The following is a 20,015-nucleotide window of genomic DNA, read 5'->3' on the forward strand; positions in this document are numbered from 1 at the left end:
AAAAAATACAAACTATTTTTATTTTTGTTACTAAAACAGAAGAAAATGAATCAGTATTTTTTAATTCAATAGTTTGAAAGCAAAAGAAACTACTTTTCAGCCATGGAAACTGCAAGACAACAATGGAGACTGAAACACTTAAATCCAACAGTCTCTTTGATATCAGTCATAAAAAAAAGCAACAACCTACAGCTAATCTCTGACAAGAATGACAACAACTAGTGAAAAAGGAAAACTATCATTCAATATGATGTATATTTTTTTATCTCATGAGCATTGGATTTGAATGCCAGATCTGGAGTTAAGATAAGACAAGCTTGCAAAATGTCTACATTAAAATAGTGATAACTTTGCGTCTGACACTCGCACACATATATTGTTTAGCTATTTGAAAGATCTACACTGTCTAATAAAATTAAAAGCATTACCATAATAATTAACTATAATTTTATAACAATTAAGTTTAATAATTTAATAACTAAATGATACAGTAATTTAATTTTTATTTAAAAATTATACAAGTTTATGATGATCGATATCGGTTAAAAAATAACTGAAGTGTTATAGCACAAGAGCAAAAATCGTCTATTGTGAAATTGAAACTCACGATGGCATAAAATATTGGACTGAAGACATGCTTTCACAAAGCCACCAATTTAATGAAAATATTGTCTTTTTAACTTAAGTTCAGTGTACATTTTTTTTTTTAAATTTAAAATAATTTAATTGACTAGAATAATGAAAAAATATAAAATAAAAATTCATATTAAAGTAAAATATATATATTAGTGACCATTTATCAAGTATTTTTCACCTATATTAAAAAAAAAAAAAAAGATGAGGGGGATAAATGTTTTCTCTTCAGTGTACATACAAAGACATGATTTTGCAGGAGTTGTTTAGTAAGCTGAAAGGAACACTAAAAAGGTTAGTAAATATGTTATTTTTATATACTTTAATCTTGAACGAGTTTAAAAAAGTTTTTTTAAATCTGACGTCAAAATCAAATCACAGGTGCCAATTACAAATTAACTCTTACTGAGCAAACAAAAAGAATACTAATGTGTGAATGAAAATTAATGCTTTTTTTTTGTTCTGGAACACAAATGAACTATACTATTTGACTTTTGCTCTAATTGAAGCTAGAAATTATCTGCCTGTCAATTCAAGATCTTCAAAATTACTTTCGAGTGGTGATGCATTTCAAGGTTATAAATTTCAAAAAAAAATTTCTGTATTATGCTTACTCATGTATACATACCACTAATACACATTAATTTTTTTTTTTTTTTTTTTTTTGTATTTCCTATTAATCAAATATTTATTGCAATCAAAAATAAAAAACTAAAACAGTTTTAAAAAATCCTATTTTTTTAACAAATTGTAAACACCTATATTTTGAAATACGGGGCGATTCAAAAAGAATGACCCTATTTCACGATTAAATATTTTATGAAGGAAAAACAGCAAAAAAATAAAGATTATAATACAAGTATTCTACTTACAATCAACTTTCATTTTACATGTTACAAGTGCTCAATATACCCCCCCATCTTGCAGCATGAACAAGATTAATACCATATGAGAATTCTTCCCAAACACGTTTAAAGCACAGCAGAATCAATCGATTGGATCGCTGTTATTCGATGTTTTAAGTTTTCCAGGTCAGTTGGTAATAGTGGAACACAGACTTTCTTTCATACCCCTCTCCCTGAGGAACAAAAAAAAAAAAAAAAAAAATATCACAACCTGTAAGGTCAGGAGATTTAGGAAGCCAAGCACTAAGTGCAATGTCTTGGATCCCTGTCTGACCAATCCATCGCTGAGGTAGTTTTTCATTTAAAAATGCTCTAACTGATGAGCTCCAGTAGAGAGGCGCCCTATCTTGTAGAAAAATGAATCCATTTGAATCAACTTCCATTAATTAATAGGAAAAGTCAATTTCAATTTTGTAACATAAATGGCCTTACTCTGTAACAGAGTTTTCCAAAAAAGGTCATAAACCTTATTACAAGATGCAGCACAGAAAACGTTTAGTTTAGGGGAATCTCTTATGTTGAACAATTTTGTGAGGATTTTGAATTCCCCAAATTCGCACATTGCATCAATAAACTTTGCTATTCAAATGAAAAGTGGCTTTGTCACTGAAAATTAACAGTGAACTGAAGTTTTTGTCATCCTCCATCATTTGCAGCATCTGGTTGCAAAATTCCATTGTTGTAGATAGTCATTGTTTTTAAGCACCTTAAGGAACTGCAATCTGTACAGTTTCAATTGCAACCATTTTTTTTAAACATGCGCTGTACATGGGTTGAGAAATTGCCAGCTCAGAACTTACACAACGTGTGGATTTCCTTGGGCTCTGAATAAATGCAGCATGGATTCTCTACATCTTCCTATAAAGTTTGTGGTTGCCCAGGACTTGCTTTTTACACAGGCACCTGCTCTCTTTAAACTGCTTAAACCATCCCAAACATGTGACATGTTTTTTTTTTCTTTATCTTGTTCTAGCCATGGCATTATTAGTATTGGCAGTCATATCGGTTTATACAAGCGACTTCTTGAGCATGGGTGCGTGCGTGTCATTGAGGTTCCATCATTAGTGTCTACCCTGAGCTAATCCTACTATCTCTAACAGCTAGTTTCTCCCAAATAATTCTAGATGTCCGTTTTCTTTCCTTAGTTATTCTCAGCTAACTTTAACCAGGAACTTGATGCTTCCTTACTAAGTAACTGTCATGGTGCCATTAGCCTTTAGAGCTCAATAGACCAGTTGGGTTTTATCATCTGCTTTCACAGCTCCGTGTATGGGGAGGGAAGATCTATAGTATCCCATTAATATTAAGTAATTTCTTACGATTATATAATAGAACCTACATTAGTAGATTACCAGTTTTAGCTAGTATGTAGATATTGATTTAGAATGGATCCCATTATATTAGTTTGAGGTCACAACATTCAGAACCTGTCAAACATGGCAGTGGGGTGACAGGAAAGGAGATCACAGAGTCACGTTGGGAAGGTTCGTTTCATAAGAATGGTAGTTGGTGAGAGTTTGTGATGAAATCACATTTTTCTGACATGAGATTGAAAGAACAGCTTTTTTTTTTAGGGAGTCATTCTTAAGGAAGCAACAAGAGCACATGTTAGAGTTTGTTCTTGGATGCAAAAGAACATGCACATAATTTAAGATACAGCAATGAATTCAAAATGCCACCACACACCTAAAATGAAGGGCTAGTAAGGGATTAGGTGATGTGCCTCTGGACCAGTCTGTAAAGTTTAATAAACTCGACTATATCCGCAAAAAGTTATGCATTCATTATTACTGTTACAAAAGATATTCCATTTGCAGAAAACGAGTAGATGAAGGAACAATGTTGGAGCTGTAGGTCAGATCGATGGCCACATGGCCGTGAAAGAAAGACAGCGAAGAAAAGGTATGTTACATATTTTACCAGTTGCTCAAATAAATAACACGGGTTCAAAAGGTGTAGAACCCTAACTTATGTGAGAACATTTGTTGTAAAACTAAGGGTTGATGTGCCATAACATGAATGTGAAGTAAATAGTTTTAACGACTTATAAACATTATGAACCACCTTATGTTACATTAGTAATAGATGAAAACGGTTGATTAACATTTGAAATTATTTATAAAGCCTTTAAAAACTAATGATAAAATTATTTTTGGTTTCAATTAAACAAAGCAAACATCTAGTATTAAGGTTCATATGTACTCCCAACCAAAAAAGAAAACGTCAATTTAAAAACTTACATTTTTTTTCATATCTCTGACTTTTTTTTCTGCTTCCAGCAATGCTTTGTAATGCGAACTACGCTCAGCTGTAAAATGAACTTTAGCTAAACCTTCTTCAACAAGAGCTATAGACAAGTTTATACCATCCACATAAAGCCAGCCGATAAAATTGCCACCTTTGTCTATAGTTTCTACTTCAACTTCAACCTGGAAAAGAAAACAAGAAAAGTATTAGATTAAAAAAAAAAAAGTAAATATTCTTACACATACATAATTCTAAAATCTCCCGATTATAAAGTACTAGCAGGACTTTTAACTGTCATTGTCCGGTGGAAGGGATTACGTAAATAAGCAGGAATTAATAAAAGTATGAAAAATGATTCATTAGAATAATAATGGAAAGTAAAAACAGAAGTTTTAGAGGTGAGGGATTCTCACTGCATATGGACTGTTTAGAGGGATCGAAATCAGTGGTATCAGTCTTAGCTGTTTCTGTTTATTGTTCAAGTCTTCCTCTTTTCAACTCTTCCACCAATAGTATTAAAGTAAATTCCATTTTTATGTCGTCTGTTTCTAATGTATAAAACAAAACAATTACGACTTTTTCCACTTCTTTGAGTACTGTCATGTTAAGAACGGCTTTCGGAATAGACACCACCAACCTCCCCATCTTAAGAACAGCATTTGGCATAAACACTCCCAACATCCCTGTGTAAAGAACGGCTTTTGGAGTAGACAACCCCTTTTTATTAGGAAGGGGGGGGGAGTAATTCCCTCAAATTTAACTGTGATAATTGTTGTCAGCATACCCACCCGCAAATGCTAATAAAAAATTGTGGGTTGGCAGTGTCAGTAGGAGAGAATTAGATTCTTTATCATACATACATACAAATCTGGCAACGTGAATTACAGTGCATAATACAGGTTTTTATATCTATAAGTAATTGTCTCCAAAATTTGAATGAGATTTTCTTAATCAGCGGAATTATTCTGGGATGACTTATTTTTTGTAATGGAAAAGAGAAAGATTATATTACGTCAATGAGTTTATAATCCAGTTATGAAGGGTGAAACCCCATATCTGTCCTAAGTGCAGAATAGCTCACAGTGATGACTGGGAACGGTAGGAATGTGTTATTTAGAGGGAAAAACAAGAACTATTTCCTCTAAAGGTGGTTGCGATGGTGATGAGGTTGCTCCTAGGATGTAATGTAGGATTTTATTATAACTAAATGTGTCTAAAATAGCATTCCAAAGTTACATAAGATAGTGGCTAATAATCTAGACATAATAAATTTGTATGTGGCAGCTGTTGTTGCAAACTCACGGTACTTTGGTCCAGAGGAGAATTCCTACAACCAAAATATTATATAGATCAAAACAAAAACTGATTGTTAAAATAAAAATTAAAGAAAATCAGGATTCTTACTTCTCTTTGGATACATAATTCTTTCGTGAACATCAAGGCTTCCTCACCAAAAGGATCTGATGGAATTTGACCTCCTGCACCACCTGGAGCTGGTCGAGAGCCTCGGGGACAATCGATACCTGTAAAAACAGGGTTATAAAATCACATTTAATTATAAAATTACTAGCCGGGGTGCCCAGCGTTGCCTGGGTATTTGGAGGCGTGTGTTGAACAAAAAAAAAAAAAAAAAAAAAAGTGGTAGTAGGCAGGCAGGCTCAAACCCATACCACAAAGGCGGAAAAGAACATGAAAAAAAAAAAAAAAAAAAAAAGAAAAAAGTGACGTCTTTGCCGTTGCATCCATTGCCAAATCGGAAGTGGCAAAGGCTAGTCAATCGAAAAGAGGGTATGACTTTCGAAAATATCGGTGAAAAAAGTGACTCTGTAGAAAAAAGTGACTCTGTAGAAAAAAGTGCCCAGTTGAGGGTAAAGGAATGTTTTAGCCAATTTTTCAACACTTGTCATCTGAAGGGTGGAGCTTCAAAAAGATACTGATCTCGTGAAAATCCATTGCCTCTGTCGATAGTTTTAGGCAGATATACATACATTTTAAACAGACAGGTGAAATTTATATTATAGATAACAGATGCAAAATAGAAATGAAAATAAAAGAAATAATTTATAAATTCCAAGTTGTATATAACTAACAATGAAGAAGGATAACAACATACCAGAGATGAGGAATGTTATGAGGCAAGTTTCTCTAGGGATGAATAATCGCAGACGAGATCCACTGGCGACAAATTCAACAACAGCCTCTGACCGACCAGCACGTTGTAAGAAAGGCAAAAATTGTTTCGACTTTGCTACATCCTGAAAAAACATAAAATAAACTCTAGAGATTCAAAAGTAAACAATTTTTTCTAAGTAATATAAAAAGATAATTCCAGTATTTTAATGTTTAAACTGAAACAGACAAAATCCAAAACGATTTTGTCAAATTAAATTTGGAAATCTAACTTGTCTTCATGTTCAGCTATTTTTTATATTGATAAGGAGTGCAAAATTCTTATTTTATTAAATTGACTTCTTGATCCGAAACTAAACTTTTGCATAAAAACAAGGCCGATAGCCATTAGTCGCGTGCTCTTGTGTAATGCATGAATGTAGGATTGACATGAAATTCTTAAAGATAAATTAAAATGACCGAAAAATGGGCTGAAATGACTTAAATAAATAAAAAGTAAATGACTTAGAATGACTTTAATGAACTTAAGGATGAATTGAATGACCTTAAGAATGAATTGAATGCTTAAAAAATAACTGAAATCCTTCAAAAACAACTTGAATGGCATTGAGACTGACTGGTTGTTACATTAAATTAATACAGAAAAGTAATCCCCCACTTTATATCACAATAAGTACAGCAATACAGCATGTAGTAAGAACAGATACTACACTTTGATCTTGGCCAAAAGGCCAAGAAAAGGGTATTTATTTGCTCTCCCACCGAGCAAATTAGGCACAAGGCCGATTTTTAATATGAGGAGTGAAGGGGAAGTGGGGACCAACTCCCCGGGGAGTAAGGGAGTTGGATTATGACAATTGGTATGAAGGGTTGCCCCTACATTGACCAAGGTCTTATATGTGGGGGAAACCCCACATATGGTCTTTGCTTGCAGTATCTGCCGAACAGATACTACACTTTGAGATATTAAATCCTTTATTCATTTTAAAAATACATTGAAAACCAATAATGAACAAAAGATACTACCCTTTGATTTTGGCCAAAAGGCCAAGGAAAGCTTAAAAAGTTAATAACAGCATCTATTAACAACAGACCTTTGATCTTAACCAAAAAGGCCAAGCACAAAAGTGTTACGGACAGACCGACCGACCAATGAAGTGACTTATAGAGTCGCTTGCACGTGACTAAAAACTGACATTTCCATCAAGTTCAACTCACAATATTTTTCCTATTTTACAAAAAGAGTTTTAGGAACTTATTTTTTTCTAAATTTTTCTAACACTCTTTTTTCTCTAAAATAACCAATGAGAGGTTTTTGTTTCAAGAATTCCTCTCATTACGGATACAAATAAGCTTTTCATTCAACTTATGCTGAAATTTTGTTCAAAATTGATGTCCATTTGTTAATACATCATTTTCAGATATATCAAAAACTAATAAACCACATTAATTTATTATTTTTAACTGTTTTCTTTTAAGAACATCTATAGACTTATTTCAATCATCATGTCCAACTTTATTTAAAAAGCTATCTTGTCAGGTTTTAAAAATCAGGCACAAATAGCATTTAAGCTGACAAATCCAAGTCCGACTGGTCATTGTCTATTTATTATTGTTGTACTATGGCATCAGCAATATGTTATATTTCACTACAATTTCTGTTATAAGTTATTTAGTCTGGCTAAAACAACTGATGATTTAGAAAGATTTTTAAATCACTTGAAAAGATATACTAGAGAGAGAACTTGAGTGTCTAAGGTCTCAGAAAAACCTGGCATGAGCATACTTTTTCTTAGAAGTAAACCCTGACCAAATATTCAAAATCACATATTTGCAGCCCAAATAAGATCTTCTCACTATGGCTAACTCACATTAGCTTTTACGAGGAATGATGCACCTTCTCCAAGTGATGTTACCTCAAGTAATAGCACAAAGCTGGATACTCACTAGACTAGATAAATTCTTGTCCTGAAATTCAGTAAGACCAAACGTAAGCTATACTACAGTAAAATATATTACAGCAGAATCCAGTAAGAACAAAATGTAAGATATACTACAACATATGAAAATGATTAATTGGGGAGAGTAAAATTATGTTATCAATTTCTTTACTAACTCAGTGATTGAGAGATTAATGGAACATTCGAATATCTATGTATCATATAGAGTTCAAGTGTTAGTCCCAGGAATGGGCCCCTCGATTTCTGAGAACTTTGACTGAAGTAAAATTAACAAAAACGCAAAAGGGAAAGCATACTTTTTTTTATTCATTGAATACAAATTGCCTACCTTACAATTAACATTTCATTTCTAACAAATTACAAACTAACATGACTTCAGTGCATCTGGGGCAATGCCAGGTAGGCACAACTCAATAAAATCTTTCAGGCTTTCATGATACCAAATGATTTCAGTATTTATTTTTTAAATGTCTCAATGTAGTTTTTGCTAATACTACTGATGTCTTGCTAGTAAGAGTTCTTACGGAAAATAGTGCCTTATTAATGGCACTAGAATTGTTGCAGTCTGGTGACGAGAAACCTTCCTTTCCAAACTTACTGTATCTAATAGTTTTTTTTACCTCCATTATTAATATTATGTAAGTCACATACAGGTGAGAAACATGCATACAGACAAGTGGCAACAGCTTCATTAAAATAGGTGATAGTTTGTTTTAAATATATCTAAATAGAGAATTAAGGTGATAAAATTAATACAATTAAAAGATTTCGAAAGAATGCTGAAATAAGTGTAAAAATACCATTTAATTTGAGAATAAAATATTTAAATGTAAAAAGGATCATTTAATTTGAAAATAAAATGCTTAAATGTAAAAAATAACTTACACCAGAAAGATCTGCAACTCTGTGAATTGGTGGCTCTTTCTTGGAGTGAACCCCAAGACCTTTCTTTTGGGCCCTTGATTCTGCACCAAGTAGATCATCATAATGGGCGGAGCGCTGATCATCATCTTGCCGATAGCGAATCACATGGGCAAGACCTTTACTTACAAGCGTCTCTGCTACATTGCTGAAGGGAGATAAGACAGGGGAAAAGATTTTAATTACAGTGAATAACAAAACAAGTGAAAATAATTTTACACATAATGGCAAGATGCAACAAACTTTAAATGAGGGAAAACGTTTCTCAGAGACAACAAACATTCAAAAATTTATTTTCATTCAATTTCAAAACACAAACTATAATACTTAAGGGCTTCACACATTAATCAAGAATTTATTTTCAAACTAACTTTAAAATTTGCCATGGCAACAGAGTAATCATTATGTTTCTGAATTTTTCAGATGAGGATTGATAATTTGTATTATTTAGATTACTGTTCTCATCCTGAGTGTTAGTCACATGTTTGACAAGAATTTAAAAAGAAAAAAAAAGTATGAAAAAATTTTTAACTTACATATTACCACTTGTGACTGTTGCGCAAGTCTTTTCTGGAAAATTACCTGATGCAGGTTGAATATAATCGATTTGCACATTCACCTGGAAAATGAAATCATCAAATCACAGATTTAATTTGACAGATAGGAAAAAGATTGCCTTAAAATTGGCTGAATTTACAGTAAAATATAACAATAATTATAAGGTTAACTAACTTAACATCTAATCAGAGCTGGTAGACCAAACACCCAGCTTAAGAAACATTAGAACAGATGATATTATACTAAATATGAGTTTATCAACCTTTGTTTCCCCTAATACTAATATTTCTTACATAAATGGTAAAATAGTTTTGTTCTGGAATTGAGTTAGGTTTGAAAAAAATTGTTTTAATTAGATATAATTTATGATTCTTGCCCAGAATTCCTCCTATATTTATAAATGAAAAGAAAGAAAAATCTGCATGATGTATGTACCCATGATGAAACAAAAATACATTCCAAAAATCACATAAATTAATCAAGTAATTTTATTTTTAAATAAGCAAATCAAATTTTATGAGTTACTGAGAAATGATCATCTTAAGGTTTACTAATTTCTATTAATTGCTTAAAAATGATTTTCTTTATAAAACTACTTAATCAATTTACATAAATTTTTAAATATATTGTTATTTGGTGACGGATATGTACATCATACAGATTTTTTTTTATTTTTGCTTTTTTTTTCAATATAGGAACAATTCTGGAAAAGAATTTATAATTAATTTAATAAGTCAACATTTCTAAACTATGTATTTCTTTCTCCCCCCCCCCCTCACTAATATTTCTGAATGTCTGAGAATTTAGATAAAGAAGATTTATTTTTTAGCTTGGTTATCTAATTTACATACATCTGTAGACACCAAACACATATGTAAATTAGATGGAAAAATAAGTATGCTTCTATATAAGAATAATAAGTTAGAAGACTTATTTTTAGGTATAGAAAATAAGTCTTAAAAGATATTTCACAATTTATGAATTTTCGATACTTATACAGTTTAATCAAGACATTAAAAAAAATGAAAATATTGAAAAAAAAATTATATAGTATGTATCCGTTATGGAATTAAGTTAAAAAAAAAAGTTTCACTTAATTTGATCAAGTAGTTTTTTAATTTTTTTTTACACTGTAAAACAATTTGTTATGATAATGGTTGGAAGCACCCATGTTTGGATTTTTAGACCACGAGGAAGGGAGGGGGGAGTGTGCCACAGTGATAACTTAGTCTTTCACATGCGCAGAGAACTTCAAGTATCACTGATATTAAAATACATAAATGTGCGATATAAGCACTGCTGGTTTCTTGTGAAAGACTGAGTTATCTCCCCGTGGCATCCTCCCCAACTCCCTTCCTCGTTGTCTAAAAATCCAAACATGGCTGCTTCTGCTAGCAGTCATAAATTGTTTTTCCGCTGAAGAAAAAAATTGGTCAAATTAGGTGAAATTTTTTTTATGAGAACTTAATTCCATGACGGGTATGTATAATATAATTTTTTTTTTTTCAATATTTTCATTTTTTAATGTGTTGATTAAACGGCATAAGTACTGAATTTTCAAATGAAATCAAAATGGGTCACGAGTACATTTAGTGTCACATATATTTATGATTTTAATTTTAAAATGGACACACATTTTGGTGTTTTCATTTTAAAACTTGGAATCCAATTTTTTTTTTTTTAATTGTTCTTTTGATAAAGAAATATTGAAAGTTATGCTTGATAAGAAAAAAAAAAAAAACTTCAAAACAGAATAACCATCTTTGTATTAAGAAAAAAAAAAAAAAAATACCCACCATCAAGCAGCTATAATCTAGCTCTAAGTATTCTTATAAAATATATAACTTCTATTACATATCTTTAAGATAAATTAATAAACATATTTTAAAAGGGTTTTGGCAAATTAATCTTTTTTTATTAAATCACTCAACAAAACTATTGCATAGGACAATGTAATGACAAATGAATAACACCAAATATTAATTTCACATTACCATTGTCAATCAAGGGATGTCTATCAGGCATGTGTATGCAGTGTGGTGATATATCGAAGCGAAACTTGACCAGTGAGGTTTGAAAACGTGTTGCATGGAGAGAAATGATGTGGAGGTGTAATGATAGTCATAAAGACACGCTTAGATCAGAATCTGAAGATTAGAACAGATTTTAGTCTAACCTCAATAGAACCCTTATCCTCGAGTGGAGACTATATGAAGTAAAAAAAGGAAAAATTCCCTTTACACCATATATATAAAAAAATGATCAAGTTTTGCTAAATTAAGAAATAAAATTTAAAACAAAAAATTTTTAAAGTAAAATAAAATATTTCTTACTTTTTTGCCAATCAGCTTCTTTCGCATAAACTCTCTGGCTTCAAACATGTACGGGATATCATAAAGTGGCCGAACACGTCTATTAGAATCTTTCATTATATTCGGTGGGGCATTCTCATTATTTTCTGAAGGAAGCCTTTAAATAAAAATATTTTTTTTAAAACTTTTATAAAAGGAGAGAAAAAGATTTTTATAAAAAAAAATGAATAAATAAAAATCATTCAAATGTAAATATGCATATGGTTGGTTAATATGCATGCTACAAACGATAGACTGTCGTTGCAAAAATATTTGGTTCAGGCTTAGATCACACAAGAAATTGACTAGCTCTTTGAAAAAAATATCTTCTAGGATATGAGGCATCATGTTGTGATTGTGAACCACTTGAGACTTTGGAAAATTAATGTCCAATTCAGATACGAGGCCTCCTCCTGATCAGTCGGGTTTTATGTCCAGTGATAAAACATTAAAATGTAACCAATATCTACATATGTTCCAGAAAGACAGGCAGAGGGGGTCAGTTGGGTTTCTACGAGTTTCAGAGACACATTGTTTATGTTCAGTTGGAAGTGGTTTTGTTTTTTCTACAATTTGCAAATTTGTCATTAAAGAGGGAAGTTAGGTGTCACTAACTTGAAAATAGAACATGCTTTTTTTTTTTTTAAATTGGAATTGTGAACCTGTTTGGAAGGAAAATACTTTTGTTACAGTAGTGACTGCGACCACCTAATTGACACTACAGCCATTCTTGTAATCAAGCATTCAATCGGAGCAAAGTAATCAAGCAAATGATCACGGCCTGAGCAGTGAATACACACAAACAGACTCACAAGTGCATAAGATTCGTATATTTAAAACTAGGATGTTCTGTCATTATTTAAACAGGTTTTCTCAAATTTGTTGTCGTTAGTACAATATTTTGACCGTTTTTCCGTTCACTCTTTTTCAGGCAAGTGCTTTAAAGATTTGTTACAGAATTTTGAAAACCAAGATGTACAAATCAATCAAAAAATTATAACACTAGTGTGTATTAACTTCTGGGGAAAAGGTTGTCAGTTTCTGTTAATATTTTAATTTATTAACATTAATTGTTAGAAAAAAGTAAAAACAGAAAAGAAAGTCTATTGCAATACATTTGAATTTATGCATTTTAAATTGAAAATGTGTTTGTTTTACAACACAACCACTTTTGGGTCATTTAATGTCGAAAAATTAATTGCTGTGTGTTGGTTAGTTATTTTTTGGTCTTTCTTGTGGAATCTTTTGCTATATTTTTTTAAATCTCTTTCAGGAATCCAATAATTTTTTTCTGGGTCATTCCTTAGACTATTTTCTTAGTAATGGTTTACTCAGGCCCATTTGAAGTCCACACGTCAGTATATGATGTACTGTGTAGGGCTCCTGACATGTTATGGAAATAAGCACCTCTTCTCCTTTTAGTAGATGTGAGTGAGTGACATGAGTGTGACCTATTTGTAGTTTAATCATTATTACCTCATCTTTTCTTGACATTTTTTTTGTATCTCATTCTGATGTTTAGTGTTACTTTGAATAGTTTATACTCTGTGCAGGAGTTCCAATGTTCTTGCCATTTTCTTTTCATTTTGGGTTTTAGGTCTGTGTAAGGGATTTTTCCCGTTGTATAGTTTTGTTGAAGTGACTCTTTTGCAGCTTTATTTACTTTGTCATTCATGTAAATACCGATGTGGCTTGTTATCCAGCAGAAGATTATATATTTATTCATCGTTATGGCATTTATTTTATTTAGGAGATTTGTATTAGGCTGGTGCAAAAATGTTTTTTGACGTTGAACTTCAAAAGATCATAACGCTTTTCATAATAAACTTTATTAATTGAAATAACCATTAGAATTGACACATTTTTGCCAACGAGAAACAAGTTTATTTATCCCATTAGCATAGAAATCTGGAGTTCTGGAAGTGATGAAGTTATTGATGGCCGATCCGGCATCATCTCGGCTTGTGAGGCATTTTTACTTCCCTATTTGCTTTAAATAACGAATGACTTAAGTGGTCAACCTCCAGTTCAACAGCAACTTCGTGTGGTTTTGCAAGGATTGGCTTCAATTACGGCTTTCAAATGTTATCAACTGCAGTAGTCTTCATTGTCAAGGGTCTCATCACCATTGCGAAATTTCTTGAACCACCGTTATGCTATACATGCGGATTTGAATTTTGTCCATGCTGTCGAAAAACCTGCAAAAAATAAAGAGATTGAGAACGGTAACGAATAACAATTCGATAAAGCAAAACCGTGCTTCAAAATGATATATAACCTGGCTATATATATATCAATGAATTCAGAAATCATATATAAAAGTAACATGTATGAGAAAATAATATTGTTTTTGCACCAACCTAATAAGGAAATTTGTCTTTTTTTCCTTTCGTGACATGAGTACCAATAGAGAATCTGTAAATATGGAGATATTTTTTATGGTTATCAGTTGTTATGTCTAGCGCCAAGTCAATGGCAGACACCTCTGCACTAAACACAGAAGCCTCATTCGGCATCTGTGTTTTAATTTTTTATTTTTATGGATAGCTGCGCATCCTACTCTTTCTCCATCCTTTGATCCATCTGTATAGATTTGTGAGTATTCTTTATATTTATTTTGGATGTTAAGCAGTTTTTCATCAAAGGTTAAGGAATGGGTTTTTGTTTTAGAATATTTACTCAAGTTTAATATTATGGATGGTTGTTCAACCATCCAAGGTGAAGTTTTAGAGTTGATAGATTCATGTATTTTATTGTGTCTATTTGGGTTTCTATGAGGAAGTTCTTTATATGGCGGCTGTAAGGTTTAATTTTTTTTTTATTTTTTTATTTTTTTACATGGAGGTCACCTTATCAAGGCCTAGAAGCCACTCGGGGTAAGGGTTATTGTGTGTACAGTAATCAATGGCATAGTGTTGCAGTATTTGTTAGTATTGGAGATTTGATAAAGTGTCATTACTTAAGGGGGCAGTTCATCAGGAATCTGTTTATGTTGGACTTAAAGACATCCATGTTGAAGTCAGGAGGGAAATGATGCTCAAGTATTTGTATTGGTCAATGACTGGCACATTATAATTGTCCAGTTTTAAGGTGGAGTCGTAATGGAACTTTTATAGTTTACAAAAATGTATGCATTTTGCTTTCTCTTCTGAAAATTTAAATCCATTTTCTATGGCCCATTTATTTATTTTATGTAGGCAGAGTTGAAGTTTGCGTTCAGCTGTTGGTATATATTTTGATTGATAGTATACGAGTAGGTCGTTTACGTAGAAAACGTAGATAAATTGAAAAGTGTTACAGAAAAAAAAAAAAAAAAATTGAGTTTTAAATAAATGTTGCTCAGTAAAAGCCTGAAAAAGACATTTGTTTTCTTACCTGGGTGGTCGAATACTTGCTAGGAAGATTTTCTTAATTGAGCCGTCAGATGACTTGACAAACATGGCATCTCCATTGACAATTTCAACTACCTATAAACAACAGAAAAGAAATAAACCTAAAATGATTTGTTATCATACCCAAATCAGTGCATGCCGCATTTAGAAGGAATCATCCTTTTTACGCTAGGATCATCCGTCAATTATATTTTTGTTAATATATTACTAGCACCTCCACCCCAAGGATATGGTAATCACTAGGAAGATGGTATCATGACCACAAAACAGATACTATATTACCCCAACCCGACAAAGAGGGGATAAGGTTTGAGAAGATTATATAACAAAACATACATTATGCATCCTCTAAATTGAGCAGTAAAAATACATTCATCTGAAATATTATAAACTGAAATGAGCATTAAAACATAGTGCAAGAATAGAATAGTATTGTTTTCAGCTTCAGACACACAGATACCAAATCTCTATGTCTAGAAGTGTAAGCCATTTTGAGTTTCAGAACAGTTTCAGATGGTTCGCTGTTACACACAAGTCCTGGGAGATGACTTGTTTGTAGTAGACAGTTCCACAGAACAAAATATTCTTACCGTGTCGAAACCCGGGAAAAGAACATGTGAAATTGCTCTAGAAAAGGTTTAATATTTATGAAGCAATTCTGGTTTCTGATTGGTTGGTAGCAGAACGTGAATTAATTTGATTCGTCAGTTCTTAGCAGCATCGTTTATAAATAGAATCATCCGACTGTGTGGGATCATACCCCATTAGCAGTCCAAAATATTGCAACACTATGTATAGAACAACACACAACCAATCTGGAAAGCTTTAATTTACCAAGAAAAAGTTAAAACCGTTAATTATTTATGTTTATGGATTAAAGCGAGCTGAGATACAAATACTAATCTTATTTCCTCTCACTCCAATGACAAATTGCTGTGGTCCAAAGATCATTTTCATTTGTTTCTAACATTTTTTTTTAAATCATTTGAAAATTAAGTTTAATTACATTATATTTTGGTCCTGAAATTAAACCAATTGTCAATCATATTTGCCTGCCCCAAAAACCGATTTACAAAAAAAAAAAAAAAAAAAAAAAATCTTTATGTATTTAAATAAATTTGATATATATAAAAATAAAATTGGGTTCTTGGTTTAAGGACACAGATGAACAGACTTTTGGCTATAAACTTTATTACTAGTTAGAAATTGGTTAGACATCTATTTAAGAGCTTCAAAATCATTTTCAACCAATGTTTGGTTTTAACATTATTAGTAGCATCAAATTGTTATATAATTAAAACTAGGGCTAGGACAACCAGCATATTCTTTTCATTGTGTTGACCCTCGAGTGTGTATCCATTAATATCTTGTATGCTTTTTATATAGTTATGTGGTTCTCGGTTGATTAACTGTCTCGGATATATACTAGAGATTCATAACAACGAAAAGTATATTCTGCTGTCATAGACCTAATTATGACTTACGAGGGGTGTGCAATTGTTAGAGAATGGAGAGAGAGAGAGGGAGATGTGCGAGTTGTATTGAAACACGTTGACCGGAATTCAAGATCAGCTGATTTGATTGCGTGCGAGTCATGTGATCAGGTTAGCTGAATCGGGAGATTTGATTGGGACTTGGACGAGAGCGGACGGCTTCGCCGTTGTCTTCTCCCCTTCACTGGGGGTGGGGACAAATGCTGACGTGGTAGAAATAAGACCTAGAAAAAGAAACAACACAGGCCAAATTCACTTTCCAATCTTCTGTGATCAAACTGGAAGGTGAATAAAAAACTATAGAACCGATTTCTTGTCTTGGAATGAAATAAATCTTCGTCCCCAAAAAACAGGTACCAGTCTCCCTCACAGACGAGATGTTCCAGATGGACCAACAAAATGGCAGAAGGTATGTTGAAGATATATGGCATGTCACACACATATTCACACTTAACAGCATATGAACATATGTAATAGAAAGACCACTAAACGATCAAACACACAACGACAAACTCTGATAAGATAATCAAACAATCAATCCTTTATAAATAGACAATACAACAAACGCTCATTTTATGATACGACAACGTAATGCGTAGAGAATATGCCCCTGACCCACTTCCAGTTGTCTGATCTAGCTGAAATTTTGGTATCAAGTCTCCCTCCCAGACGAGAATTTCCAGATGGACCAACGAAATGGCAGAAGGTATGTTGAAGATACATGATATGTCACACACATATTCACACTTCCAGTTGTCTGATCTAGCTGAAATTTTGCATGTGAAATGATTTATATCTCTATGAGTTATGTTGAAAATTACAGCTCTGAACTAATTGTGGTTTCTGTTTTACAGGTTTTTGAACTGAATCAGGTGTGAAATGGAGCCTGTTGAATGTCGAGCAGTGATCCGGTTTTTGTATTTGAAAGGACGCACACCACAGGAGACTTTTGATGAAATGAAAGAAACTCATGGTGATAATGCCCCATCATATGACCTTGTAAAACGCTGGCATCGTGAATTCAAACAAGCCCGGAAGTCTGTGGAAACAGCTCCCAGACCTGGTCGCCCCCCTTCTGCCATTGACGAGGCATCTGTCCGTCAAGTTGAGGCTGCCATTTTGGAAGATCGGCGCATTACTATTCGCCAAATAGCCCAAGATGTCAAAATTAGTACAGGGTCTGTGGAAACTATCATTCATGACCATTTGCATATGCATAAGGTGTCTGGCAGATGGATTCCCAGGTTGTTCACACCATTCCAGAAGCGAGAACGCATCAAGTGCGCAAGGATGAATTTGGAGATGTACCAAGAAAATGAGTCAGCTTTTCAAAAGACTGATTACACAGGATGAAACCTGGGTCCATCACTATGATCCAGAGACCAAAGACCAGTCAATGCAATAGAAGCACTTGGACTCACCACCTCCAAAGAAGGCAACGGTGCAGCCCTCCACTGGCAAGGTCATGCTCAGTCTTCTGGGACCAGGACGGAGTAGTGATGACAGATTTCTTGGCAAAGGGTACCACAATTACAGGAGCCTATTATGCTTCACATTTGAGGAAATTAAGGAAAGCTATAAAAATAAAGAGGCGGGGCAAGATCAGCAAAGGTACCCTCCTCCTGCAGGACAACGCTCTGGTCCATAACTCGCATGTCGCCAGATTAGAAGCACGGGCGTGTGGTTATGAAATCCTCCCTACTCTTCTGACCTTGCACCCTCTGACTTTTACCTCTTCCCAGCCATGAAGTTGTTTTTGAAAAGAAAGCGTTTCCCAGATGATGCAGCCTTGATTTCTGAAGTCACGTCGTGGTTGGAGGACCAACCTGGGGTGTTCTACAAAAACGGTCTCCAGAGCTGCATCAAACGATAAGAGAAATGCATAACTCTGGGTAGTTTCTTTGTAGAGAAAGACTAATAACTGTGCCAAGTTTCGTTGCTCTACTGCTATGGGAAGTGGGTCAGGGGCATTATGTATTGCACACCCCTTGTATGTTAGAGTAATGTTGTAAATTTTTTTTTTTTTTAATTATCAAAAGATAAACATTTTTTATAGAGAAATATATTAAAAAAAATTTTCTTGCTCTTCCAATAGGAATCCAACATGCAATTATTCCATTAGAAGGTTGGTTTCTCATCCATTAGTTGTAGTTTTAATAATAGAGTGATTATAAAACAATTGATTTTAAATGTAAGCATATTCAACTTTTGTTCTATATTTATATCATATTTGGCTTTGAAAAAGAACATTCTGATTTTGTAATCGATAGTTCAAATCCTTTAAAATTCCTTTAAAAGTAATTCATTTTATTCTAAAATTGCTTTATTGTACACAATTTCAAAAGTCAATTTGTGATCAGGTCAAATGACATTTAAATTTCGTAATTTGATAGAATCACAGCAATTGGTCAAATCCATGTCTAATTAATCGAAAACATTTCACACAAAAAAGAAAAATGTTTATACAGTAGAACACCGGAATATGGTGACCCTAGGATAGTTTTTTCAGGTTACAATGTAGAATATGATGTTTTCCCGGCCCCTGGCTACAGTATTTGCCTCGCCTTACGGTGTTATATTATTTTTATTATATACATGTGTATTATATACTGTACTGTATTTTGTTATTAATTTTTAATGCCATATCCCAGGGTTCTACTGTACATACAAAACAGGCTGGCCCTACTTTATATAAATTTTTTCTTTCATGTCTGCTTTTATCATGGTTTTATATAAGCTATTTTTAGTTGAGCATTTGTTAAAGTTTGATACTTTTAGCTTCCATAATTTTAGGCTTCATTTTATTTTATTAATATAACAAGTGTTCGTTATCTTTTTAACGTTGCTTGTGTATAACTTTAATATTTCTGCTTAATACTATGAAATGAGTAGCAATAAGTTTGTGGCCAGGACATCTGAAGCCATTAAAAGAGAAATAAAAACCCACTTACTTTAGCTGTAAAACTTTTACTCTTTGCATCAATAGCCACACCTGAAGGTTTGTAATCCTTCCAGATTCGAAGACGTTTTTCTTTGGCCTTCCTGAAAGATATTTTTGGTTTAACTGCTTTAGTATTTAGCTTATTAATGTATTTTAAATTTAAAAAAAAAAAAAAAAGTGTCAATCTGGTGGTAAGAAGATATTGAAGGTGAAAACATTACAAAATGTTGTCCATACACAAAATGTTTTCTACTACTACTATTACTACTGTCTACATAATAAGCACTTTCACTTGTTAGGACATAATTGTCCGTTTCTTAAATTTCTCTTGTTTTTGGAGGTTTAAAAAAAAAAAATTTTCTTGATTTTTCTCGTTATGTAATGAAACCTAAATAAAATTTGTTTACTATTTCCTTCTAAAAACTTTTAGAGGATTTAAAAATTTTGCATTTGAAGAAAGTTACAAATTTTTGAAATTTGAAG

General features: G+C 32.7%; 1 protein-coding gene and 1 pseudogene across 1 annotated transcript in view; both read right to left on the reverse strand.

The window, feature by feature from the left end:
- Positions 1 to 20,015, reverse strand: part of LOC145287919 (staphylococcal nuclease domain-containing protein 1-like) — an 86,254-nt gene that overhangs the window by 24,948 nt on the left and 41,291 nt on the right. Inside the window, exons 9-16 of the mRNA XM_080135869.1 lie at positions 19,543 to 19,633; positions 15,082 to 15,173; positions 11,689 to 11,824; positions 9,334 to 9,416; positions 8,762 to 8,945; positions 5,899 to 6,040; positions 5,190 to 5,308; positions 3,779 to 3,967 (exon numbers count right to left, since the gene is read on the reverse strand). Coding sequence (XP_079991995.1) covers positions 3,779 to 3,967; positions 5,190 to 5,308; positions 5,899 to 6,040; positions 8,762 to 8,945; positions 9,334 to 9,416; positions 11,689 to 11,824; positions 15,082 to 15,173; positions 19,543 to 19,633 — 1,036 coding nt within the window. The remainder of the gene's footprint in view (positions 1 to 3,778; positions 3,968 to 5,189; positions 5,309 to 5,898; positions 6,041 to 8,761; positions 8,946 to 9,333; positions 9,417 to 11,688; positions 11,825 to 15,081; positions 15,174 to 19,542; positions 19,634 to 20,015) is intronic.
- On the reverse strand, positions 6,557 to 6,659 carry LOC145288345 (U2 spliceosomal RNA; annotated as a pseudogene).

This window comes from Euprymna scolopes, chromosome 11, assembly GCF_053919585.1.
Source record: "Euprymna scolopes isolate OS-2025 chromosome 11, ASM5391958v1, whole genome shotgun sequence".
Taxonomy (NCBI): domain Eukaryota; kingdom Metazoa; phylum Mollusca; class Cephalopoda; order Sepiida; family Sepiolidae; genus Euprymna; species Euprymna scolopes.